The 16,604-nt window shown below is 48.6% G+C and overlaps 2 protein-coding genes across 2 annotated transcripts; both read left to right on the top strand.

Annotated features, from left to right (window-relative positions):
- The first annotated feature begins 1,532 nt into the window (after nucleotides 1-1,532).
- Nucleotides 1,533-11,710, top strand: F5147DRAFT_605970 (uncharacterized protein). Its single transcript, XM_041432333.1, has 33 exons — nucleotides 1,533-1,825; nucleotides 1,887-2,033; nucleotides 2,087-3,187; nucleotides 3,290-3,457; nucleotides 3,509-3,718; nucleotides 3,771-3,848; nucleotides 3,907-4,256; nucleotides 4,308-4,428; nucleotides 4,482-4,734; nucleotides 4,784-4,983; nucleotides 5,034-5,323; nucleotides 5,380-5,449; nucleotides 5,501-5,767; nucleotides 5,815-6,024; nucleotides 6,074-6,112; nucleotides 6,166-6,405; nucleotides 6,459-6,476; nucleotides 6,526-6,670; nucleotides 6,721-6,982; nucleotides 7,033-7,071; nucleotides 7,123-7,179; nucleotides 7,229-7,445; nucleotides 7,493-7,855; nucleotides 7,903-7,989; nucleotides 8,046-8,259; nucleotides 8,310-8,405; nucleotides 8,458-8,573; nucleotides 8,628-8,810; nucleotides 8,870-9,083; nucleotides 9,133-9,413; nucleotides 9,465-10,122; nucleotides 10,170-11,115; nucleotides 11,166-11,710. The coding sequence occupies exons 1-33, from the start codon at nucleotides 1,616-1,618 to the stop codon at nucleotides 11,479-11,481; spliced, it is 8,166 nt and encodes a 2,721-aa protein (XP_041297288.1). The 5' UTR covers nucleotides 1,533-1,615; the 3' UTR covers nucleotides 11,482-11,710.
- A 115-nt stretch (nucleotides 11,711-11,825) lies between these two features.
- Nucleotides 11,826-15,324, top strand: F5147DRAFT_629271 (uncharacterized protein). The gene is made up of 9 exons (XM_041432747.1): nucleotides 11,826-12,178; nucleotides 12,230-12,282; nucleotides 12,333-12,455; nucleotides 12,504-12,750; nucleotides 12,816-12,940; nucleotides 12,992-13,178; nucleotides 13,233-13,294; nucleotides 13,346-13,402; nucleotides 13,454-15,324. The coding sequence occupies exons 1-9, from the start codon at nucleotides 11,935-11,937 to the stop codon at nucleotides 15,134-15,136; spliced, it is 2,781 nt and encodes a 926-aa protein (XP_041297287.1). The 5' UTR covers nucleotides 11,826-11,934; the 3' UTR covers nucleotides 15,137-15,324.
- The last annotated feature ends 1,280 nt before the right edge of the window (nucleotides 15,325-16,604 follow it).

The following is a 16,604-nucleotide window of genomic DNA, read 5'->3' as shown; positions in this document are numbered from 1 at the left end:
TCACCTAATCCAGGTAACAATGGCCACTCGAACAATGCAAAATGTCCAAGAAAAACGTTGGCCTGGCCCCTCCTTGCCTTTCTGTGAAGTTGTTTTCCAGAAGTTAATGTAGGTCCATATTTATGCTTTAGTGGCGGTGTCCCTGATAGGCGCCCAGGTTCCTCGATTACTAGTGGATCAACCAGCGTATTCTCCTGGTGTTTCCTCTGGACCCTCAGGCGCTCATGATGTTACCCTGCAGCTAGTGCTGGAGGCAGAATTATTTGCGAGCAATTGTGCCGGCATAGCCGGCAGAAGCGGCAGAACCACCACTTCTGCCCCTTGGCAAAATTTTCAAAGCGCTACAAGGCTATGTGTACGACAATGTATAGTAAGTGTCACTAGGAAACACCATTAGAAGACATCTGCGCGGATGTTCTGAGTCTGAGCCTTGAGGTGCGAGTGGTGGCGCCCACGCAAAATTATCACGACCGTGAATGTGAAGAGCATCTGGACAGTGAAGTTTGCAGGACCACTAGTAGCGTCCAGATTTGTTGTTGACCTTCTCACCACGATTGAAATTGTTGGCTATGAAGGATGAGACAGGGTGTCCGGCGAGTGCGGCGGCAGACATTGTGCAATCATAAGTGATTGTCTACGTAGTACAGGCTGTACAATTGAAAATTTCTTCTACTCTACAAGTAAGGAAGACTTAAAGGAAGTGCACATCGAGGAAGTTCGTAGACAAGGGCATGCTTAGTGCTTGCGCCGGTATAGTGATCAAGTTGGTGTACACTACTTGCTGCCGAAAATCTGTTGCAGTTGTTCGAAAAATCCCCTGTAGTTTGACATTCTGCCGGATTCTGCCCGCAGAATTCTGCCATCTGCCGGGCAGAACCAGTTGGCAGAATGGCGGACTTCTGCCCACAACTTGCACTACCTGCAGACTGCAGCGTGTTTCCTGTCCACCATATATATGATGAATGAGATTGTGTTCTGCATCTGATCCCACAACTGCTGATGCTTCGACCTTGTTCAGTTCGGACTCTTTGTCTCCGGTGAATCATATGCATGACCGATGACCTTTCGTTGCCTTCCGACTTGAATCACGGCTCTCACTAGAGTCTGGTTGGAAACTGCGGTTGGATCCTATCTACAGCAGTGCAAATGGTGTCTTCTGCACTATACCAATCGCAACTTATGTTTCGCAACTCACAGTTATAGTACATTGCTGTGTTGCCGAGGTTTGCGGCCACTGTTAGCTTCGGCACGTCACCACCAGATTATACTTTTAGATGAGTCTCGGGTATTCCTTGTACCGCGGTATCACTGCGATGGTACCTCGTGTTTTTTCAGTGATTTGTGTCACCGAGGAAATTTACTCAACCGGATTATGTTCTGAAGGTTTATACTTAGTACTAAAAGCTCTCTATGATTACTTGTATACTGGTCAGTTTGCCTGTGAATCCATGCGGCATTATGGCATACAATCATCAATGTAATGGTACATGATTTTCATCCCTGAGCCTTACGTAATCCCACCGGAACTTTTGGTCGCACTGCAACGACAATTTCAAAACACAGCTCACGAACAAAACTGCTTTAACTTAGTACTGGCGGTAGGCATATTCAAGCCATGCCTATCCGCCGTCTATCTGTTTCGGCAGAGCATGGAAATTCAGCTCAGAACTCAAACAGAGCCCATAGAAGCAACGACTCTCATCATATGCTCACAGGAAACGGCGGGTCCATCCACCCACCTTCCATAGCTTACTCGGGCGCGTCTACTACTCCGCAACAGAAGATGGTAGTACAAGCCCTCATAAACAACAGAATAAAGAATAAAGTAGGTTACTTTATCCACTAGAACCATTTGATCAACTCTGAGTTATCGTATTACGCAAAAGCTACCAATCCATTCCGGCCTTTCTCTGGATATTGTCGAGTCGGATCCTGCGACGCAGAGGGCAGTATGCGCGTTGGTGGAGATCGCGCATGACTCGTTAGACATAATAGCTTGGTCGTTAAGCGAACTGCTTGAACGGCTCGCAAAGGTACTTTTGTGACTTCTGGTGTAGGGTGGGTGCTTATATGCGCGTTATTACAGCAAATTGATGCAGACGGACAAATGACTACCGAAGCATTGCAATCTCAACTATTTATCCTGAAGATTTTGTCGGTATGCATGACATCAAGATGGAATCACCGACACGAACAGGACGACACGCGTTCCTCTCGCGGGCCCAAACCCCAGAATGGCAGCCAGGCTCCTGGTCATGTTGAATCGCCAATGCCGTCTTCGAGTCAGCAGGGCAAGAAGATTCGCCAAGCTTCCACTGAGTTCTCCTCATCTACACCACCTCCGTGGACAGAGGCTTATCCTCTTGACGATAATTGTGCACGTTATATCCTGAGTGTGATGGTTCTCTACCTCCGTCAAACAGCAGCGCCGGAAGCTCGACTCATGTCGTCTTCAAACTTGGCTCCTGACGCATCATTGCACGATTTTGAGTCTGTAGATTTGCCGACCGAGTCTTCGGCATTCGACGATTACACGGGAAACAGTGGCCCCTTACTACCTCCTCATATATCTCATGGATCGAAGCCGATAATGAAGCTCAGGAATTCATCCGCGTCATTCCAATCAGGTGCAAGCGCAACTTCAGGGCACTGGCAGCTAGGCCGCACGTTTCAGTTCGAGAGAACTCATATGGCGCTTGTCAAATCCGCACTTGCGCTGAATCTTCTTATCAGCAAGTTTGCAGGACGAATCGTATATCATCTCTCTGCGTCGAACTGGTTAGTTGTTTTCCACCGAATACGCCAAAAGATCCACTTCCTCGCCAACACAACGGAGGACAACCCCGACACAATCGATTTGCAGCTCATGACGCATAGCGCGATGGACAGAGTGCGACTAGTTCAAGTTCTGCATGAGCTTTCGTCTCTTCTGGTGAACATGAAACGACAAGCTCAGACAGCGGTTGCCATCCCATTACGTATGGCAATCTGGAATTGGATTGAGATGTGCCCGCAGGAATATAACGAGGCAGTGAGATCAAGAGGGAGACTTGAAGGCGCACCGGAGCGCGTCTTCGACCTCCTGCACTCCGCGAATGAACCTGGTCGGGAGCGTGCGCTTTGGCCAACGTTGACCGTCCTTGCTTGTCTCGCTGCTGAGCGCCTGTCGCCAGATTATCAGATCGATGTCGAGAGTCGTTCCACCAACTTCTCCACTCACAAATCCAGCCACAGGAGGGTGAGTCTGACGTGAAGTGAAGTATAACTTGATCTCACTGTTTTCACGAAGGATATCCGTTTCGTAGAGGACCTACTCAGGCATTCGAACACGAATTCAAAGCTCTCCGATGTCTCTTTCGTGTGTGCGATAGACATGTGTAGAGCTGGATTTCGGATATCGCCTGATGGTGAAATGCCCCTCAGACATATTGCAGCAGACATCTCGCATGAAATCAAGGTGATGGTGACATCTTATAATCCAAACTGTCCCATTACTAACTCTTTGTAGTCGACCTTGCAGAAGTCACCCGGGCAGAAGCCATTCTGGGACTCCTTTGATGAGATCGACGTCGCCACCTATGCTGAGGCACTCGTTGCTGTATTCCGTTTCCTGCCGGAAGAGGAATCAATATCGTTGTTCTTGGATTGTCTGGAGCCTGAGCGGTCTGACGCAGTGAAGATTTGTGCTATCAAGGCTGCTACCACCTTGTCGACAGAGGTATGTACTAGGGGTACTGCAACGCCTTCACGGGTTCTAAACTTGTTTGTAGGCACCCCGTGTTCCTTGGCAGCAATCCTTGGAGAAACTCCAGTTCGCCATCTCACCGCGCTTGAGATGTATCTACAAGGTAATTATACACCCGCGATATTGCAACTGCTTGTCGTGCTAATTGTATTGACGTACAGAACTCTTCTATGCGGCTTAGCGAATACGACAGTGATGGGGCTATTCGCCGTGCAGCGTCTCGGCCCAAGGCCAAACGCTTCACATCCGAAACGCTGATTGACAAAGACCTCATGCTCCTTTCTATTCTTGCACTGTTACGGGCATCGCCAGATTACTATATCGCCAACATTGAGGACACAGATGTGGAAGGCTGGGATTCGATCTCTGCACGAGTTCATGACTCAGATACTGACACAGCTGTCAAAATATCGGCCGCGACATCGCACCAGCATCTCACGGATCTATTCTTCAAGATGCCTCCGACTGACCCTTACTACAAGATGATTGAAGGGTGGATGAAAAATGCGATGTTGGTATAATGCTTGCTTGCATTTCGCGATTCGCTGACGTGTATTTGTAGGCCGATGTCGTTGATGTGCATTGCAAAGAGGTTGCTGCTGACTAGGCTTGATCCCGACAGCCAGAGGCTGTGGATACACGTCGCTCATCAGCTCGTCGAATGTTACCATCGGAAAAGCGAGGTGAATCGGCTTCTTTCGTTGATATGGACCACCTTACGGATATTCTTATGCAGGATAACCATGCTCATGGCATGCAATTCGACAAGGACCGTGTACCAGCCTTCGCGATGTGCGAGATCGCATTCTTAGTATCCCTTACATCAGTCAGCAGTGATGTCTCGCAACTTGCTGCCCAAGGTCTTCGTCTCATCGCACAAGCTGAGCGGCAACCTGGAGCTCCTGTCAACCACGGTCTCACTGAGGAGGAACGCTCAAAGCGAAACCCGATATACGAACAGCTCGGTGACCCCAGCGTTATCATCGTTGGTGCGTGTCATTCACTTTCAATTCGTTCTCGGTATAATTTTTGTTGCAGGACGCGTCAGAGAGCAGAGACGTGTCAGAAAGCTCTTGCGTTTGGTCGCGAATTCGTCACCCATTAACATCGCCGTTTGGGAAGAGTGCTTTTATAGATGGAGTGCACTCTCAGAGTTTATCGTGCAGAATCCGCTGGCCGCAGCAGCAGCCTTCGACGATTCTCATTTGAGCAAGCATGAACAGCTCATGTCTATCGAGGTATCTTCATTTCCAAGGTATTTGCATTTATAGAAGTGACATTCGCACAGGAGAAATTCATTCAATGGAGAAACCTCACGTTGTTCCTGGCTGCTTTCGGTGGTGTTACCGTGCAAGAAAAGCACGACCCCGGTGCCCTTACTGCTGTGATCCCTCCTGAGTTTTTACTTGATGACATGCGTTCTCTAAGAGACCCGGCAGACCTCGTTGCTCTTTTCATCGAGTTCCTGACCAATGCCCTTATTGATGATGTTGTTCGCGTTCGGGAAGTTGCGCGTGAAGCTCTTGGGTCGGAACTTAGCCCTCGTCTCTTTTCAAAGTTGTTCAGACATCTTGACGAGTGGGTACATTTTTCATGGCAATATTCTTGCAAACCTAACAAAGTCATTCTGCCAGGATCACGCGGAACATTACGGCTGGAGCAGGTCTCGAGTTTAAGGATGAATACGGATTATTCTTGGATCAGGTACGAGTTCGTGACCGGCAAATATCATCCAGAGTTAATTGTTTTCCGTAGTTAATTTCAGTCCTGAAATCACTTGTCGAGAATGCACAAATGCCACCTGACGAAGCTCTCAGTATTGATCTAGGGTCGATCTTGCATATCCTCGTCGGATTTATCTCACGTTTCAACGATCCAGTATCGTATCGGATTCGGGTCAAGTTTTGCGCCCTTTGCGATAGTGTCTGCCACCGCACAGACACGTTGACCTTGCGTAAGGACGACCTATCGCGCAATCGCATCATTGACATCGTGATGGATTGGTTCCAGGATCCAACATCGGTACGTCCACCCAGCTCTAGGTTCAGACTATCACTTAAATATCTCAGAATACCGACCCCGAAGCTGTCCAATTCCAGTACGAATTGAACTTCGCGTCTCTTCGCACAGTCGTCAAGCTCCTTGAACGCTTAAAACTCCAACCAATCGATAATAATTCCAATGACAACGATGACTCCGGACACGTGGTATCACGATTGTTCATCCGATACTCCCATGGTTTACTGAGAGCCTTGGACATATGTCAGTCTGACCCCATAGTAAGCCGTTCGCGATGTCATTTTGGGAATGAGACTGATCATTTTGAAGGTGCCCGACAGTACTTCAGACGCCCCATCTCTGCAGAAGGTAAATTTCCGTGATTCTGTGCCGGTCCATCAGCAGTTCATGTTTTTTTCCAGAAAATGCAAGCTTCTCAGAGAGAGGCCGACATTCGCGATTTGGTCATTACAGGCCTCTCGCACCTCGTCACCTCAAACTCGGAGAACGCCGTCAAACATTGCATTGCTTCTGCATATGATGGCGATATGAGGAAGCGAACTATCTTTGTCAACGTCTTTGCTCGAGTACTTGGGCAGGGCACCAAGTTCGAGGCGCAAGGAAATCCTGAATTGCAAGCACGCCGAGATCAACTACGAGAGGTGTGTTCTCGTCCTTTCGTCTTCTACAAAGCACAGCTAACTCGTATGTCTAGCTTGTCAAAGGATCTGACGTGGGGGTTATCTTTCTTGTATCACGATTAGTATTCACGATCTTTATAGATGGTGCTTGCGATGGTAATTTGCGAGTGTTGTCCTGCCAATGAGGTCGACATGATGATCTCCGTGCTAATGAATATATTCGACACGAGAGCGTCGCTCGTTGCCTTGTTGAAAACAATGATTGACCGAGAAATAGCTCACACTTGTAAGTCAATCATTTGTGCTTCAGAACTGACCATTCACCGAGCCCCACAGCTAGCGAGGTGGATCTTTTCCGTGGGAATTCGACGTGCACGCGATTCCTCTCAGCGTTTGCGCGTATACACGGGTACAACTATTTGCGGGGTCTGATCGTCCCTCTCATCAAGACCATGACGTCTATGCCCGCAGGCCACGCATATGATCTAGACCCCGCCAAAGCTAACCGAGACAAGCTTGAACAAAATAAGAGGAATGTCGAGCTGGTTGCCCTGTCTTTCCTCGATATCATTACTTCCTCGGTCCCTGCCCTACCACCGTGCGTGACCATACACCTATGGGTCCGCTGTCTGCTCACATCACTTTCAGGATGATTCGAGAAGTTTGCGCTCACCTTGCGAAATCAGTGTAAGTTGTCTTGCCTTCTCGAAGCATGAGCGATTGCTGATGATATTTTAGTTATCAAGTTTGGCCGGAATCGAAGTTCGCTGCCCTTGGTGCATTCATATTTCTTCGGTCAGTTCATTCATCCCAGCAAGTCAAGCGGTGCTAAATTTTTGTGCAGGTTCATTTCTCCCGCGATCGTTGCCCCAGAGATTGTCGATGTTACGGTGCCCAGAGATGATGGCGGAGTCATCCGCCGGGGCTTAATGGTAATAGCAAAGGTCATGCAGAACCTTGCCAATAACATCTTATTCGCGAAGGAGGCTCACATGCTTTGCTTGAACGAGTTTTTGGGTGTAAACATCAAGAGCATCACGCGTTATCTGAGCGAAGTCAATGTTAGTCCCATAACTGATAGTTATTTCAGGAGCCTTACCATTCATAGAAATTCTCATCTACTGCTATCGACGAGGAGTCTACCGAATGGTTGGGCACGACAGCCGATGACACTGACACAATTGTTCTCCATCGCTTTTTGGACAAGCATGCGGACAAGATCGGTAAAGAGTTACTCAGTTACGCTAAACTCAATGCCTCTGGAGAAGAAGATGCATCGACTGCTAATGCAAAGTCTGCATGGGAGCACCTCTGTAATTTACTTGTAGAACTGCAAGAAGTTCCTGAGGTTCCTCGTTTCTCGAAACTTCCTCGGACCGAGCACCGGGAATTTATTGACCTAATGAATCGCTGTGCTCACCGCAGCATTGAATCTGTCCAGGACATCTTCGTAGCCGCAGACGTTCCTCTTGTCAGTATTATACATTTCATCTTTCCATAGTTGCTGACGCCATACAGGACTCACCTGCTGTGTTTGTTCTGCGAGTTTGCCAGATTGATGTCGAAGCTCTGGACATCGAGCTGTTGATGTACCACAGTTTGAAGGTACGTGACTTTAGAAACACTTCATTCATGATGTGCTGAAGATGTCCGCGCAATAGACATTGCTGTCACCCGCTTACGAAGACCGGAAGTTCGAGGTTGTCTTAGACTGTACTTCGTTCACTTCGACTTCTGAAATACCAGCGCAATGGCTAACCACATGCTCGCAACTCATTCCGATTGATATCCGACGTCGTTTTCTAACTTCATATATCCTGAACCCTAATTCGCTCACCCAGAAGTATCTGAGGCGGATGTATAACATTTCGTCAGGTAGGAACAATTTCGCCCTCTTTTGATGAGCTCACGAACCTTTCATCTAGGAACCATGCTCTCAAGTGGGGTAAGGGCCTGCTCGTCAATTGCCGAACTCTTGCAGTATGTCCCACAGGAAAGTCTTACAGCACTTCGATATCCAAGTAAGTAAACATATGTTTGTACACAATGTTATTTCTCTCATCACCTCGCCAGCCTCTTTGGAGGAGGAAGGTATCACCGGCTATACGGAAGTCACCATGAGGCAAGCCCATGAAATGCGCATGCCGGTAACTATGGAGGTTGCGGACACTCATGTCCGGGTTACTTCCGTATGTCATCGACGCTTCAATTGTAGGAAGCGACAACTAATTTACGCGTCATAGATCCGTGCAGCTGTTATCTCTCCAAACTTAAACTGCAAGTCGACGGAAATTATTTCTCTTGCTGATGTTAGCGATGCATACAACGTATCTACTGGCCTCGATCCCTACGAATTCATTATCCGCAGAAGCAAGCAAGGTGTAACGTCCTACTTCTCCTCACCACAGCGTGATAACATCGTCAAGGTGAGATCAAGATAGTTGTTACGAAACGTTCTCGACGATTGATTTACTCGATATCCCAGTCCATTCGTGCGGCCAAAAGTCAACTGAGGGATACGCGCTATCTCCGTATGGATAGGTTCCCAAGGTTCTCCAATATCTCCGCAACGCTACTCCATGTAGGCATGCTCAACATCGACTCGGAAGATGAGGGACTTCGTGGAGCTGCCTATGACCTTTTGGGCGCTCTCTGTTCATATCTAAACTACGACAAGAACCCCATCATTGTGTCGAAGGGTGAGTAACTCCTCAAGTTGTTCAATCCAAGCGCTCTAACTCGATATAGCTGGAATTATACCTGGAGAAATATCTACATTTGTCATTGGACTGAGTGACCGCCTAGCTGGCTTTGCACCTAAACTCACACTCGATTTCATCTCTGTCATATCCGCTGGCATGGACAAGGCCACCGCTGCTCAGCGTATCACCTGCTTGCAGTATATGAGCCCTTGGGTGAAGAACCTCGCAAAGTTCTGCAATCCGACAAGTTCATTGTACGAGCACTCGGGAGCGAGGCTGCGAGATTGCATTCGTTCACTGATTGACCTCACCATCTCGGACTTAGAGGTAAGTCCAGATCGAGTCACTACGGTGCCCCTGAGTACTAATGGATCGTAGATAAATTCCATGATCCACAGACACATCTGGGTAGAAATTAGCCGTCAGGATTCGACTCTCGTCTACATAGTTCTCGAAGAGCTCATCCGTGCTGCGTCTGACGGCGGCATTGGGTCCCGAAGATGCGAGACTATCGCAAGGTCAACTGCTGCCCTGTCGTCCATCAATGTCAGGGGAAGAATTTTCTCGAAGTTAAGAAAAGCTCTTGGAAAAACCTCCCTTAAACCGTCCAAGACACTGCCAGAGAATGTCCACTGGAACGAGATTGCCACCCTTGCTCGTTTTGCGCTTGTAGCCAGCAACCACTCGAAACAAGCAGCATATGATCAACTATACATCCCCGACATCTTCCATATCGTTACGCTCATCGCGGGCACAGGACAGACGTTAGTTCGCAAGTCATTGTATGGCATAATCATGAACTTCCTTCAGTCTGTATACCTTATGCGAGCCGAGGATGCTAGCGCACCTGAATTGCGTCTTCTGATCGACGAGCTCATCAAAGTGGATAACCTTACGCTATTTGGTCTCACTCGTCAGTCGTGCACCAGTGAATACTGCAATTATGATCCTCCAAACGACAAGGCAGTGATTGACTCTCAAGAATCTTTGACTCGTCTGCTTGTCCGAGTGATGGAGGTGACGTCTGGCTCAAGAGGTGAGTTCCATGCTTGACACTGTGGATTGTTTAAAATAATATGTCAGGCCTACTCAATATCTGGCGCGCACGGTGGATGAGTCTAGCGACGTCAACCGCATTCCAGTTACCAGCGGTCATTCAGTCACGCGCTTTCCTCGTCCTGGGCACTCTTGCAACATCCGATGTTGATGACGATCTAGTGTATCAGATGCTGGTAGCGTTCAAGAACGCGCTAGGACAGTCCACAGAATCCGACACGATAGCGGTGGTTTGCATGCTACGGTGCATTTGCAAAGTAGTGCCTTCCCTAACCGAAGGTTCCCGGTATCTCTGCCAGATTTTCTGGTTGGCTGTCGCTTTGCTGCAATCCAGCTACACCGCGTTTTATTCAGACGCTGCTGAGCTCATGCGCGCGACAGTTGAGACGCTGGAAAAGCACGGTGCCTTTCAGGGCAGTTCGATACCCAACGTACTACTGGACGGCCGGGTTTCACTAGAAGACACTGTCTGCCAACTTGATCACTTGCTCTGCCTTTCTTTTGACTCCAGTTTTTCCTTCACACTCGCCGCCATTATCTTCAAAGGTGTCCGCCACAACCACCTCAGATCCTCTGCCGAGCTCGTTTTGCGGAGTTTGTTGTCAGTCACCGCACGGTGTGATAACCAATCTGAGGATGGTTCCGCTTCGGGCCTGTGTCCAGATGCGCTTGGCTACTTCATCGCCTTGCTCCCCTTCTGCACGACACACGAGGCTTACGTACAGCTCCTGCAAGACTGTAAAGGAGAAGAATTTTTGCCAGGACCTAACTCCTCTCGTTCTCGTCAAAATGATCTCGTTCCTCGCGTTTCCGTCGAATTGCTATCTTTGACAGATAGCACATCCGCACTCCTCACCGTCTCGTTTGCGAGCACATTGTTGACCACTGCACAAGGGGATGATGCCGAAACCGAAATCTTGTATAATTTGTTGGCAGATATTGGGGTTGCACACCCCGAATCAGTTTCAATCATGCAAGTCCTGATTTATGATCAATTTTCTCGTGCTGATAGTTCTTTGGCAGCTATGACATCCTGCAGGACAGGATTAAAGATGCTTTCGCCAATTCCTCCAATGCTGCAATTATTAGAGCTGTGACGAGCATCTTCCGCAATGCACAGGACTCACTGCGCCTGGGATCGATGCACACGATGTCTGTATCCACGCTCAGCACGGTGGACGAAGGCAATCCAGCGCAAAGCCTGAAGCAAAAACTGGAAGACTTAGGTATGGATGGCCTCACAACGAGCTTCCAGTTCTTGGCTCCCAATCGAGTTCATTGGTCGAAGATTGCTGCTTGGATATCTGACTTGGTTCTAAAAATTGTCGGCTTGGAATAATCTTTTCAGCAGGATGGGTTTTCTTCATGGACGCCATGTATAGAACATGTATTGTACTTCTAACTTGCATCGTTTCAGGTGTCTTCTGCACATACTTATAATTACGCACTGATTGCTAGCACTATTACTGCTAATGCCATGTCATTCCGCGACATAGGGTACACATACGATTGAATATATATCATTATGATCTTGCTGCCCTTGCAGCATAGTACTGTCTTGCGCCGATCTCTTGACCTCCCTGTGCAGCGTTGGCGTGCCCTCCAGGCTCCAGCCTGGATCACATTAATTTGAATAAGATTTGCAGCATTCCCACGACATCTAAATATTGTTACCATTCTGAGCACACCTTCAAGTTACCCTATTACTTACTACATACTATATATTCTTGTCTTTCCCGTTGAGCTTCACGACCACCCATTCTTTTACGACATTCGACCAACTCGTCTCGTCATGCACAACGAGTCTGCCTCGGACTACTGTCCGGATACTCCAGATACCATGGACGCAAGCAGCCTTTACCATGCCAATAGTAACATCGACGACCTAACTCTAGCTTTGATGAATCTCTCCCAAGTATCGTCCTCGGAGTCCCAGCAGAACATATGCTGCTGTTGTGGTAACGCCGAGTGTCAAGCGACGAAGAGTTGGCTGGATTCAAAGGAGAAGCTCGAGAAACGGTTGCATCTCAGCGCAGGTATGTCTTTCCGTCGTCTCCAACGCGAGTGGTCCACAAGCATCTACACAGAGGTTGGGTCTGCTCTACTACAGCGGCATGAGGCATACGTCAGTCAACACGAGGTACGTGAAGTTCCGATCGCAACATGCCTTCGTAGCTTATTTTATATCAGTCTAATATGCGCACGCCATGCGGTGCCTCAGATGATCTTGTGGATGAGTCACTCCAAGACATGCATGGTGAAGTCAATTCGCCTGTGGCCGAGCTGGTGAAAGATAACGCTATCCTGGAGAAGGTTGGAGTTTTCCTTGTAAAATGGGTTATATTAACACTTCAATTCTAGCGGCTAACGCAAGCGTTATTGAACTGTGAAGTAGCTGAGGCATCACATAAGACCGTACTCCTGGAGCTAGAGGAAGCTCGGACGTCGGTGACGCGCCTGACTGCATACCAAGCTCGTACTGTAGGGATTGAATCTCGACTAGCTGCTACTCTCCAAGAGAACGATGACCTTCGGCAAGAGCAAGACAGTGAAGCACAAAAGGCAAAGACTGCAGAAGCATGTATTGCTGCTCTCAAGGACCGTACTGGTAGGGTTTTCTCATTGTCTCTAAATCAGGTTTTACTGATTACTGATTATATGTCCGTGACACAGATAAGCTACAAGCTGAGGTTCGTCGATTGCAAGCTGACCTCGAACTTCGACGCTTGCAACGATTAGAATCGTCAGAATCCCTACTACAAGATGTCCGCTCTCGTTTAGAAGATCTTCATCACACGGTAAGGGACATGCGCAAACGTATGTAGCGAATCGCCAATGACCACCTTTAGCATACTAGTTCGGTGATAACCGAGGACTCGGAGGTTATGAAAGTGCTAGAGTCGCTGGTCTCTGACAATGAGGTCCTTAAGGCCGACAATAAGGAGCTCCATAAGCTTCTTACCGAGTCAAGAGAAGACCTTCAAGTGCTGCGATCACAAGCGGAGGAGAACGTCAACTTTCCACCTGCAGTACGAGGTCCGCGTTTTATATCAAAGTCCAGTGTACAGCAACTTACGGTGTTATAATTAGTGGATACGCCTTCAAGACATTCACGGACGGGAAGTGGCCCATCATCATATATTCGAGACTCGGTACGATGATATATACTCATCTAAATTTCTATCCATTTACGATTGACTCAGCTACTAAACTCTGTCAAACGTCCATCAAGCTCAGAGCCAAGAGTTCGTCATGTCTTTGTAAGTGTATTTCCCTCACACATACAGCCGATGGCTTACGCGGATCTTAAGGAGCCGCTCACACCCGAGACCAGCCAGCGCCCACTTTCTCCAGCAGAGTCAATGGTTCCCTCAGAAACGAAGTATACCAATCTGTACCCGCAATACCCATCTTCTCACTTCAGCTCGGATGTGGAGGAGTTCGACCTCGATCACCACTCGTTGCTCCCCAACCCTAATCAGCATTCCAAGGCGGTGCAGACAGACCGCTGTCTAGGGTTGCATCCAATGTCGTCTCTCAACGAGTTTGTGCCATCTTTTCCTCATGATGGCCGATCGGATACGTCCTCCTTTCAGGATGGTCAACCCTCACACCTATCTGCTCTCTTAGAACGGATGATGTCGCTCTTGTTGCGTATGTCGCAGGCAGATGCGCTGACTCTGACAAACCGCTTAAAACGTCAGCACCTGCGTGGCGCGGACGTTAAGCACCTATCACGCGCGACAGTAAGCAGTATTCTCTCGGAGATCACCCAGCTACGTGCACAGTACCGCATGCTGCTGGAGGATGAAAAGGTTACCCTCATGTGCACCCGGAAGGATCTGCGTGGGCTGTTCAAGTTTTTCAAGGACGTGTTTGAGGAACTTGGGCAGCTACGTGTCACACTGAATGATGTCATTCTAGAACCTTCTATAGCACAAAGGGTCAGTGAGATGGCGCTAGACCCTGCAAAGGCTGAGGCGATGGAGAGAGAGAGGAAGGCGTCTGGACCGGGCTCAAGTTGGATGGCCCCATTCTCGAAGCTCTTCGGTTCATCGTTAAGCGAGTCGAGCACTCACCCTTCTCAATCACCCCCTAGACCTGTAAGTCGAGGTCGTGGAGTTATTCACCAGCCACGTCCGGTGCCAAAGCTAGGTCCGGCGCTTGCTGCATCTGCTACCATAGTCAACGTCGAATTCTCGGGGGCGAGCATTGGCAAGTCTGTAACAAGCACGTTCTCAGCTCACCCTGCAAATGAAGCACATCCGTTTGGCCCGACGTCTCACGTCGATACCATTCCTCACCCTCCTACGTCAACCTCAAATGTACGCAGTGTCATGGGCATCTTCGCAGGTGCACCACACCCAAATGATACTGCAGACCCATGGGTCGTTCTTCCCCGTGCTCCTCGTCGTGTCCGTTCCACATTCTTCAAATCAGATGAGCCCTCGCAGAGCGATACCACGACCATCGACAGACCCATCGCGTACAAGCGGAGCAATTCGCACTTGTCACGCGAGATTCGCGCTGACACTAGTCCAGAGCACGGCGAAGCGGATGATATCCCTGGCCCCCTTCTCGAGCGTACCCTGCGTAGACGGGGTCTTTCAGACTCATCTATTCATTCAACGTACATGAGCCAGGTCGAACAACGTACACCTACTGAACCCAGCGCCGGCGGCGGGTCAGTATTGCAGACCCTTAGCAGGACGATGAGAAATTTCAGCTTCGTTACGAGCCAGACGGTGTCGGGCTCAGTGACTTCGTCATCCCCACCTAGTCGCATGCCAGACGAGGCCGGTCCACGGGAAGGCCTTGACATGCCACGCCCTCATCCTCGCAGAGTAGCCACTCCAACGTTATCGTCGCTCATCCCAAACTTGAACATAACATCGTGGGCTACTGCCGGCGCCGCATTGGAGAATCCCCACTCGGGGCCGCGAGCAATGTACTATGGCAACGTCCGAGAGGATTCCATCATGCCCAGACCATGAGAAGATCAGAGGAGGGATATTTAGGTTGACAGTACCGATAAGCCTAATCGACATTTTTATATTGGGGAAAGTGTAGTTTATCTATTCAATAAGATATACATGCAGTGCTTGACTTAATTGCTACACCGCCTTGATTATCCCTTCTCGTTGCAATATTATTGTATTATATCAAGTGCAATATTGCGTAGTAATCGTTGAAGTTCTTTTGCATACAATGGGCTACAACTTATATATTAATACTATCGGTTACCACAAGCCACTGGTTCGGACACTTTGCTACATCTCACTCGACTCTACTTCAAATCATATTCTGCTTGACCACATATCATTGTACACTTGTAATATACTATTGCGAAGTTGAATCTTTGAAATTGGTCAAGAAATGATTGAGATCCTTGCAAAGGTAGTCACCAAGCCGAGTCTGCCGTCGTAGCGGAGTTTTATTTCTGCCAAACCGCTCACTACTGGCAATTTGCAAATCTGCTAGGTGCCCATTCCCCAAATCCGAGCAAAGGGGTCCAGCGCGAGTCGCAGGTTCAAGAAGCCCTTGCTGGAATTCAAGGAGGAAAATATAAGAGCTATAGGGCAGCAGCAAAAGCTCATCAGATGAGATACACCATAATATGTGCTTCGCTGAGACACCGGATCCTTTAGATTTCTGTCCAGAGTCCAGACTGAGAAGGGGAAAAATGCTGTAATCGTGAAGAAACAGTTGATGATGTTGGTCCTGTAAACATTCTCCCAGCTGGCCTGGTCCTCGCCGAAAAAAACTCCATTGCGAGAGCCTTTGCACTCTGATCACCCTTCTTGACATCCGAACTCTTACCTTCACTGATGCCAGCGTTGTTCGCAAGTAGGTCAATGTGATCTTCCTGCTTGCCGATCTCCTGGACCAATTCAATGTTTGATCGAGTCTTTCGACGTAACGTCACAAGTGGCTGGAATAAGTTTCCCCTTAGGATGAGCTAGAGAAGAACCCCATTGTTTTGTGGTGTGTTTCAAGGACGCCTAGCAGCACGACGTGTTGTAGACTTTGGCCCCGTTATTGACAAAGGCTTGTGCAATCATGAGGCCGGTTCCACCGCCTGACACGACGCAGACCCAACCCTCGACATCGAGGAAGTTTTCATGAGAAATTTTGCGATTTCCACGAACATTTTGACTGGATTGAATGTTCTGAGAATTGAATGGACTTTCGCGGGACTGCAAGTACGTGACCTGAGCAGAAATCTGGTCGTAGGAACGACTATGTAGCTGATCTTAGTAGCGGCGAGTAGGAGAGTGAGGAACAGCTAGGACCGCCATCATCTGTACTTCCCGACTTATATGTGGAGGTGGGCAATCCACGCCAGGACAAATTTGATTCCCACGATGGGGTCACAGCCACCACTGTGCTTTGAGCATGATACACGACGAAGAACATGGCATTGGGACCGCCACAATGCTCGTAGAACATAATCTCAGAGGC

This window comes from Suillus discolor (assembly GCF_016758755.1).
Source record: "Suillus discolor strain FC423 chromosome Unknown F5147scaffold_7, whole genome shotgun sequence".
NCBI lineage: Eukaryota > Fungi > Basidiomycota > Agaricomycetes > Boletales > Suillaceae > Suillus > Suillus discolor.
The sequence above is the reverse complement of the archived record's forward strand: the minus strand, read 5'-3'. Positions and strand labels throughout refer to the sequence as shown.

Coding starts and splice junctions, on each gene's coding strand:
- F5147DRAFT_605970 (XM_041432333.1), top strand. CDS start 1,616: ATGCCTATCCGCCGTCTATCTGTTTCGGCAGAGCATGGAAATTCAGCT. Junction 1,826..1,886: donor ACAACAGAATAAAGAATAAA/GTAGGTTACTTT, acceptor ATTACGCAAAAG/CTACCAATCCATTCCGGCCT. Junction 8,574..8,627: donor CTCATGTCCGGGTTACTTCC/GTATGTCATCGA, acceptor TACGCGTCATAG/ATCCGTGCAGCTGTTATCTC.
- F5147DRAFT_629271 (XM_041432747.1), top strand. CDS start 11,935: ATGCACAACGAGTCTGCCTCGGACTACTGTCCGGATACTCCAGATACC. Junction 12,941..12,991: donor TAGAAGATCTTCATCACACG/GTAAGGGACATG, acceptor GACCACCTTTAG/CATACTAGTTCGGTGATAAC. Junction 13,295..13,345: donor CATCATATATTCGAGACTCG/GTACGATGATAT, acceptor CGATTGACTCAG/CTACTAAACTCTGTCAAACG.